This window comes from Erigeron canadensis, chromosome 1 (assembly GCF_010389155.1).
Source record: "Erigeron canadensis isolate Cc75 chromosome 1, C_canadensis_v1, whole genome shotgun sequence".
In the NCBI taxonomy this organism is placed as follows: domain Eukaryota; kingdom Viridiplantae; phylum Streptophyta; class Magnoliopsida; order Asterales; family Asteraceae; genus Erigeron; species Erigeron canadensis.
In genome coordinates, this window is record NC_057761.1 from 56046443 (window position 1) to 56056562 (window position 10120).

The 10120-nt window shown below is 34.6% G+C and overlaps 1 protein-coding gene across 1 annotated transcript; it reads left to right on the forward strand.

The window, feature by feature from the left end:
• The first annotated feature begins 1158 nt into the window (after nt 1–1158).
• Nucleotides 1159–9377, forward strand: LOC122586094 (CCR4-NOT transcription complex subunit 3-like). Its single transcript, XM_043758200.1, has 16 exons — nt 1159–1397; nt 1532–1663; nt 2506–2643; nt 2954–3004; nt 3410–3499; nt 3585–3731; nt 3829–3939; nt 4247–4321; nt 4786–5445; nt 5732–5893; nt 5988–6147; nt 6224–6357; nt 7012–7287; nt 7716–7847; nt 7938–8125; nt 9051–9377. Exons 1-16 carry the CDS (start codon nt 1305–1307, stop codon nt 9115–9117), a joined length of 2616 nt encoding a protein of 871 aa, XP_043614135.1. The 5' UTR covers nt 1159–1304; the 3' UTR covers nt 9118–9377.
• The last annotated feature ends 743 nt before the right edge of the window (nt 9378–10120 follow it).

Below are 10120 nucleotides of genomic sequence, written 5' to 3' on the forward strand. Positions count from 1 at the left end.
AATGAAAGGTTTTTTTTTTTCCCTGAAACTTCTAATTTTTTTTATTCTCGAACTTTGAATCACTTTATTAAGCATGTCATAACATACAAAATGTGCAAGTTAAATTGTATAATTTTCGTTTTTACTTGAAGCAATGTTTTATGAGGTTATAATCGAACCAAATCGAGACCCGAATTACATGTACAAATGGAACCATGGACCAAAGCGATATAACAGGTGTCATTTAATTTCGGCATAATGTTGGGGCGGTTTTCCAGTTTGGACCACAATATAAGCACCTACTTGTATAATTCTAACCTTGTTATCTATATCTATATCTATATTACATTATAAAACATTTGTTTCTTATAGTTTTTTTCGCCTAAGTAGTTAATAACCACAAAATATTTCTTTCTCTTATTTACTATTTACACATATCCACTTGAAATACTTATAATATTAACTGAAATATATATAATACCTTAAATAAATTTAATTTACAACATATATCTTTAACTATTAAATAATTATATTACCCCTTTCATATCAGTTACTTTTACATTAATATTCACAGCGTAAAGGTCATCGTCCCCGTCTTGACTACCACCGACAAACTTCAACAACAAATAATCACCCCCTATTTTTAGAAAGTATTAGAAATATGTTAGATGTAAAAGTACTAAATTAACCTTAAATAGATATCCATTATGGAAAAAGTTTTAATAAATTACCAAATTTGCCCTTAGTGAATTAATTTACACTATAAACCTTTATCTCTACTCCCTAATAATATTTCTGTATTTGAAATACCTTATTTGCCCTTGGATTTTTATGTTTTTTTTCTTTACGTAATTACCCAAAATCCTTAATAAAGTAGACCGACTTCTCCACTACTAGCGCCGCATTGTGCGGGTACCATGCTCGTTTTAATAATTAACATTTTAAGCCTTATCTTCTAAAATATTTCATTCTCACATCTACATCAACCTACAACACTTCACCAACACCGCTAGATCATCGTCTCTGTCACAATCGACGCATTGCGTGTGTACGATGGTAGTTTTAGTAAATAAACAAAGAGTATAAATCTTCAGGATTGTTAATACGGAGTAATAAATAAACAATGATAATAATAAATAATCTTTGATGTCCTCATTTTTTTTTCCCTTTCAAATTCCTTTCCCCCTTTTCGTCGTCTTCACTAAAAAAGGAAAACAAAAGCCCTTCCAGAAAAAACACACCTGTACAATCCAAACCCTAATTTGAGACGAAAAACACCACAACTTTTATATTCACTTATCACTACATTACATTCCTCGACAACAATGGGAGCCAGTAGAAAGCTTCAAGGAGAAATCGATCGTGTTCTCAAAAGAGTTCAAGAAGGCGTTGATATTTTCGATAATATCTGGAACAAGGTTTAACTATTATACACACACATATACATACATTTATATATATGCACACACATAGATACATACATGTATAAATAGACACATATACATACACATACATATATATATTATATTGATGTGTAAGTTGTAATGATTAGGTTCACGAAACTGACAATGCGAACCAGAAGGAGAAGTTTGAGGCCGAATTGAAGAAGGAGATTAAGAAATTACAGAGGTATAGAGATCAGATTAAGACATGGCAACTGTCCACCGAAATCAAGGATAAGAAGGTTCGTATATGATTATGCCTACTGTTGTTATTATTATTATTATTATTATTATTATTATTATTATTATTATTGTTATCATATTTTTGTAGTTAGTTGTTTCTCATGAATTTTTGTTAGTGAGTTTTGGTAGGCAGTTGTGTACTATTTATTGAAGATGATATGGCTTATCGATTAACGTGTGTGCGATGAGAATTATTAACAATGATTATTTATGTTTAAATGTTTTAGGCTTTTTTATTATAGAATTGTGAATTTGTCTTTGTTGAAAGCTGGTAATGGCTGAAAGCTAGAAGCAAGCATTGAGTAAATATAACAAAAAACATATCTCTATATATGCGTGTGTGTATGTGTGTGTGTGGTTTTAGACTTTTAGATATGAAATAGGAGAACGTGTTGAATGCTTGTCTTGTACTGGTCTTATAAGCGAAGTATGGAAGGAATTGATCACAAGAACGGATATATTTCATATTGAACAAGTGTGTCTAACTTTTTCTTGTGTGCGAAGGATGTGATTTTAGATATGGAGGAAGTTTTGCAGTGGGAGTTTGTTGTTTATTGGTGTTCTATAAATTAAATTTCCCTGAAGAGTTATTTGAAAATAATAGTCGCGTCTACAGCATTAGCCAAATCTGTTCAGCTCTAAGATGTTTTTCTTAGTAGTTTGTTATAAGCCGTGTGGAGCTCATCTTTAGATCATATTAGCAAACTAGTTTTGTATATCAAATTGTCTTCCAATTCATTGTAGTATATTGGTTTTTTACTTGAAAAAGAGTTTAAGATATTTATTTTTATGCTTCAAATATGTCCATTCTTATTGACGATAATTTTTCTGTCTGACATAGGTTAGTGCCTCTTATGAGCAGGCTCTGGTGGATTCTCGCAAGCTTATTGAAAAAGAAATGGAACGCTTTAAGATATGTGAAAAGGAAACAAAGACAAAAGCCTTCTCTAAGGAAGGCCTTGAACAGCAGCCTAAATTGGTGCGTGTATATTTCTATATATTTTTGCTTTATAATGAAAATGAGCATCTGTGCACAACCAAAGTACTTTTGCTTGGCTTTCTATGAAGAGTTGAACATCAATTGTAGGTACAAACTGTGTAAGTTTCAGACTGTACTGGCTCATTTACCCATTTTCTTGGCAATATCCTGTTCTTTTCTTTCTTTTTTTCTCTGGCTATTGAAATCCTAGTCCATGGAGCTCATATACTAAAAAATGATCTCTAATAACAAACTGTAAGATTATTAGGTCTGTTTTAAGCGAGTCTTTGTTGTCGATTATCTATTGCAGGATCCAAAGGAGAAAGCCAAGTCAGAGACTAGAGAGTGGGTGAACAATACGGTAAGGACCTAATTTTAGTTTGAAGTGTTGTCTGTCCCTTTGTTAATTTTCTCTTTGTGCATAACTAAACTTTTCTGAGTTAACTAATTATATTAGTAGGGCACTGAGGTTAGCCAGTGTGTAAGTTGTTTGTGTTGGCAGCTGCTATCCGCTCCTTAACCAACTATAATTGTTGTGTTTCCTTTCTTTAATCTGCTCATTTTAGTTGCTCTTGTTGCTTAACCAATTCTTTCTCAGTTTAGGTGACATTTTTTGTACACAAATTTATTGCGTGTTTACTAGTATCTATGAAGCACATTTGGTAGTTTTGGTGGGAGTGATCATTCTATAGCTGATATGAACTTTTTTTTTTTTTTTTTATCATTAGTTGGACATAGCATTTAGTTATACTATTTCTTCGATTAGGTGTCTGAGCTGGAATCACAAATTGATAGTTTTGAAGCTGAGATGGAAGGACTAATCGTTAAAAAAGGGAAGACAAGGCCACCCAGACTGGTAAGATAATGAATGAAAGGTTACATTCTAGCGCTATTGATTATCTGTTACAGTTTTCTAGCTTGCTGAGCACTTTGTTTAACAGACTCATTTGGAGTCATCAATCAATCGGCACAAGGCTCATATAATGAAGTTAGAGTTGATATTGAGATTGCTCGATAACGATGAATTAAGTCCTGAGCAAGTCAATGATGTTAAGGATTTCTTGGACGACTACGTGGAACGAAATCAGGTTTAGATTTTCTTATTCTTTGAAGATTTTAAAAAAGTTGAAGTCTCACTATTACCTCGTTACTTATTACTAAGGACTGTCTTCATTTCTTCCGCAGGAAGATTTTGATGAGTTTGATGATGTTGACATGCTATACAACACCTTACCTTTGGACAAGGTAGAGTCGCTGGAAGATCTAGTTACCATTGGTCCACCTAGTCTTGTTAAGGTAAATTGAAAACCTCATTTGCTGTATATATTCTACCTTTTCTGTTCGGTAGCTTTGTCAATTCTATTAGCTCCTCTATCGCATGCCTCCATGTATCTGCTATGATATGTTTATATATGATTTGTAAGACTCCATTGATGTATGTGATTTTGCGACGGTCACATACTTCTGATTTCATTTGTCTTTGCCAATGAATATATATCAATGCTTACAATACTTTGAAGAGTATGCCAATGATCGTAGTAGGAAGTAAAGAGTATCTGAACGCTCATGGTACTCATAATAAAATTGATTAATGTTTTGGTAGGGTGTTGGTGCTGCTGGTGTTGGTGGTGGTCTAAGCATAAAAGCTGCAATGTCTACATCTCCGTCTCAGTTGCCGGTAGGTTCTGAGAAACTAATTTTTCGACAATTTAACTTGTCTAGAGCTGTCATGTCATCACCTTTTTAACTACTAGACACATACACGTTATGTAAAAGGTATTCAGTTCTAGATTGATATGCTTGGGCCTGCAGGCAGGTTGCTATTAATCATACAGAGATAATCTTTGTTATGCACCGTATGTGTTTTTGCTTTCATTTTTATTTTAAGTAAAGCGAACAACTTAAATTGACAAAACTTTTTGGTTAAGTTCTCAATTTAATTGATACACACACACACATATTTACATTTTGCAACTATTATGACCTTTGTGGTGTCTGGTAGTTTTTATTATATATATATATATATACTTGTGACAATCCTTAAGAAATTGTCATTTATGCTATTCCCCATGCTTTGTCTTGTTGCTTAGTCTTCATATTTTATTTACTAATATTTATTTTTGGCTTCATGTCCCTTTTTAGGCCTCAGCCACATTGTCTATTAAAAACAAAGGTTCTGTTCAGGACCAAGCTAATGAGATGGCTCGGACTCCACCCCCTAAGAACAATGCACTTTCGTCTGCTCCTCCAACAACAGCAATGACCCTTACAACCCCTGTTGCAGTTGGTTCTGCTTCTGTCCTTTCCGGTCCAAGTTCTGTTAAGGGCATCTTGGACAATTCATCCTCTTCTGTCCCTTCATCCCTAATAAGCAGTGCTGCCAAGGAAGAAGAGGATTCCAAGTTATCTTGCTGCAAACCATCTCCAGCCCTTCCTGAAGCAGGATTAAAGAATCTTGGTAGAGGTGGCCCCACCAACCCACCCTCAATCAGCGTCCCGATAACTTCTGGTGGCGCGGTTTGTTGCAATAGATCACTTGATGTTACTGCGGACAAAGCCACGAGAGTTACATTAGGATGTGATGAGAGACTTGCCGGTAGCGGAATAATGCAGCCTATAGTTTCTTCACCAAGCAGTAGAATGATATTACCTCCCCATGCCAAGACTGGTGATGCTGTTAGTGGCGGTGATGGTGGTGGTAATGGTGAGGTGGGAGGCATGACCAGTATGGTGTTTTCACCTTCTGGAGTTCTTAGCATACAAGGGAGGTCTGGAAATCCCTTCCCAAGTCAGCATGAAGGGGTATGCTACAATGTTTTTTCCTCTATTTTGTTCACATGTAGTTTATGATTGCCATCCCTGACTATTGTTTTGCTAATTGTTGCTTCTTACCAAGATTAGAGAAGTTAAATATATTGACTGCTAATTATTTTAGTTAGTATCTATATTTATGTTTGAAAATGTAGTCTTGTCAAACTAGTTTCAGTTTTTTATCAACTAAAAATTACAAAACGATAATGCTGCTTTCAGCTATCTTAGTATCTATTTTTATGTAGTTAAAGCTCTACTGTATGTTTTTGTGGGACAGTTAGATGGAAGAACTGAAATTGCACCAGACCACAAGGTGAAATTTTTGGAGAGATTCGAACTGGTGCGGCAGCAGGGTCAGGGTAACCTCCTTGGCAAGACTCCTCTTTCTGGGGGAATTCATATGCAATTTTCAGCTCCACAGAACCCCCTTCTCCAACAGGTGTTTCTTTGATCCATCATTTTACATGAATATTCCAGATTACGCCTTCTATTATTATGGTGAGTAAAAGTTCTATGGATCACTTTGTTCACAGTTACAGTTCCGCTCTCAAACTTCAGTTTCATCTCCTCAAAGTGGGCTGGTTGGAGGACCAGCAGCAGGTGTTATCGCTGCAACATCAGCACATAAAACAAGTCCAATCCATTCACAGTCTGGTCAACACATGCTCATAGCAAGTGGCTTAAAAAACACTGGTATGTTCATTCCCAGACATTTGCCTTGAGTTCTTTTTTAATCATTCTTGTAAATAACAATATGTACATTAAGTAGAAGCTGGCAGTTTGAAAGCCAATGAGTGTCAGCAACATATGAATCTGTTGGATGATTCTGCCAAAGGTCTGGTGCTTGCTAAGAATACTGCCAATGAAGACAATTCTAAGGTGTTTTACACCAAAGATGCCCAGGTATGTTTATGAGCTTTGTATCACACCTTTGATAACAATGGTGCCGTTTGTAGGTTTTTTCTACTTCCATATCTCTTCTATATTTATTTTGCTATGGTTATCTACTTGTTCCTGGGAAGCTGTAGCCTTGTAGCACACAAATATAACTTTGGAAGCCAAAAAAGCTTCTATATAGAAAATGCTTTTTAAATCTCAGATCTGTACATATAATCGGGGGTGTTTGGACATTCACCTTGAAACTATCTATGTGATATTGAATAATTAGAATAGAAGATATTATTTGGATGTGCTTTTGGAGTTTTGTCATATCTCATATGAAGTAAAAATCAGAACTTCAAATGTTATGAATAATATGATGTTGTAAGAATATAATGCATAAAGTGACCAAGTAGGTTCATACTTGTGTGAAAAAGGACGGATGCCATCTTGGATGGATTAAAAGCATCTCAAATTTGGTCAAAAGATATTAGTTAAAATGGTCTCATCCTTTAATAATCAGTTTTCGTTTTCTTAATTATGAAATTGATTGACTAAAACGTATCAGATGATAAGAAGTAGAATTTATTAATTCAAACTCCAAAAACTGATTATTTCGCCCCCTACAAATTAGGTAATAAGGATGCTAAGATAACGGTTACATTTATGTTTTTGCAGTCTGGAGTATCTGGTTTCGTGACCAAGGCTTCTCAAGTTACCAGAGATACCGGCCTCTCTCCTGGTCAACCTTTACAGTCAAATCAATCTTCTAACATTGGGGTCATTGGCCGAAGAAATGTTTCTGACTGTGGTGCAGTTGGCGACACCGTCAGCATTTCAGCTTTGACCTTGGGACCCTCTCATGATCAGAAATCTATTATGCAGTTGCTCGAGTCTTCCTTTTACAAACTTCCACAACCTAAAGATTCTGACCGCATCAAGAGTTACACTCCAGTATGAAAATATTATGCTCTTTCTTATTATTTACCGTTTTTGGCTAAAGAGTTAAAGGTGGCATTGCTTATTAATTGGTCCTTTTGTGGCATGTTTTATCTCTACCAGGTAAAATAAAAAAAAGTTGGCTAAAAAGGAAACATGTGAAATGGGTGGAAACCAGAAAGTCACTTGAAGTGTATTTGTTTACCCCTAATTACTTTTAATCTGCTAATTCGAAAAGTGATTTTTATAATCATAATTGACTTGCTAGTTATTTATACAAAGTTGGATAGTTTGGAAAAAGTGTTTTGAGTCAACACCACAGGAGCAGAGAATTATTCGTTTAGACCTGCTATCAACCCGCTCATCTGTCATTCCTCGGTCCTCTTCCATTTGTTGTGAGTTGCTTGTGTTTTTATTTTAAATCTGTTTTTACTGGATTTCAGAGGCACCCTGCATTGACCCCTCAAAGCTATCCTCAAGCGCCAGCTCCAATTGTTAGTAGCCCAGCATTTTGGGAACGCCTTGGATCTGATATTGGGCTTGATACTTTGTTTTTTGCATTTTACTATCAGCAGGTTATTATTCATATCTTACTATTTATGCTGAGTTATATATTTTTTGACAATCACTTGAATGTTGCTCTGAAGTGGGCTGTATTTATATAGAACATGTATCAACAGTACTTAGCTGCAAGAGAACTAAAGAAGCAAGCATGGAGATACCATAAAAAGTACAACACGTGGTTTCAACGGCACGAGGAGCCGAAAATTGCTACCGATGATTATGAACAGGGAACGTACGTGTACTTTGATTTTCATTTGGACGATGAGAATGAGGAGATACAAAATGGCTGGTATGCTTACTTCAAACTTTGTTTTTTATGTACTTTTACCATTGGGTGGGTGTTTGTTATGTGGCTTTTAGATTTGGGTTTGGGTTTCATTCCAATTTATGATGTTTGATTTGATGGAGTAGGAATGAAATATGTTGATTCCCTAAAACCAGAAATCCGTCTTACACTTTCATTCTTCTTTCTCTCTCACACACAAATCCTTCTCCATCTCCCATCTCTTTTATTATCCTTCAAAACTATTTAAATTTATATTTTTTTTCCCTCCGCATTTTCTTTCAAACCTATATTCATTAAAAAGGCCCAATTATTTATTGGGCGTTATATGGGGTTTTTTGTTCTTTATAAACCTTTTTAAATCTTATTTATGCTAATGATGATTACAAAAACATCAATACACCAATAATAATCTAAGTTATTGTTGAAAACAATTCAAAAGGCTGTAGTCTGACATCAGAAAAATACCTTCTTGGGAGGCTTTCAAGCTGTTCAACTTGTAACCCTGTTTGTCAGTTTGTGATCTGTTTGAGATAGAACAACCCATTATTGATCTATTCACGAGTTATAGGGGTCAAAACAGCGACCTCTAGATACCATACAACACTTGGATGCCATTTTATTTTCCCAACTAGTTCCATTGGTTGCCAGTTCACCGGGCTTGATTACTAACTCACTATAACTAAATAAATGTTTATTTCAACTCAAATTGCTTCACCCTTTTACGATAAGAGCGAAAATTCAAAAAGATATATTCTCTTGTTAGAGATTCTATGGTATCTAAAAGTTAGCTATTCGTACTTGCTTCTGGATAAACTCCATAAACAGGGTTATAGCTTATCAAGTCCATGTTCCATACATATTGTTGGGTGCTCATAAATATGGAGTTTCGTGGTCATCTTGCTGAAAGTCGTTCTTATTTATTTTATAGGTGCCAAAGAATCAAGACTGAATTTGACTTCGAGTACCAATATCTTGAAGACGAGCTCACTGTGTAAATAATACCTAGAAAATGAATGCAACTGTAGTCCTTAGCTTCTGCCCCCTTGTTTAGTTAGTTCGTATACCTTGCCATTTCCAAAAAAGAAGTTAGTTGGCATATCTTGAAGACTTGAAGTATTGCATAGTGCACTGCATTATTACTTTCTATCTGAATTACGTGCTCAGATTGTTTTGCAACATTTTTGGCTTATTAATCTTCAAGAGATAGATGGTAAGTAGATAGAGACGGGCAGTGCTGTCAATCGTTCCAATTTCAGTTATGTTTAGGCCTTTACCATATTATCTTTGAACCATCAAAGTTTAAAGTACAAACTTATAACTGGCTTTATTATTTGTTTTCCTAATATGGCTAATTATAATGTATGTGGTCAAAGTAACAACGAAGAAAATAATACCTGTCACATTTTAGTATCCATTCCAGAGTCCGAGACGTTTTTCAAACCCAAAAAATATGTGAAGACTTGATCTTTTGTAGGGCAAGGCCCCGAGAAAAATAGTAGTGTATTTAAGTTTGTTTTCATTGATCATCTTCCATCTTGATTAGGGTGAAAAATGAGGCAAAGAATGTTTTGCATCTCCCAAGCTTAGAAGCTTTCAAGATAGGCAAAGGTAAAGAGAAGAGGTGATAATGACTTTTCTAGGAGTTAACCTATAATCCAAATTAATGTGCGTGTCTTATTTGAAATAAATTAGACGATTACTACTTATTGTTAAACATTTTAAGATGAAATGAAATATATATATTTTTTAATAATTCTTTTAATATCATAATGACACGACAAGTGTATTCCATTAATTTTCTCTCTTAATCTTATTGTATAACTTTATAAAATGTCGCAATCATATCATTAAGAAGGATTTTAAAAGGTTTATTTAAGAAGATGAATCATTTCCTCATTTTAAGATGTTGCTAATCATAGTCGTTAAAGTTATAATTATAACTTTTATATATGTTAACCATAATCTATAGAAAATATACTAAAAACTTATATGAATGTA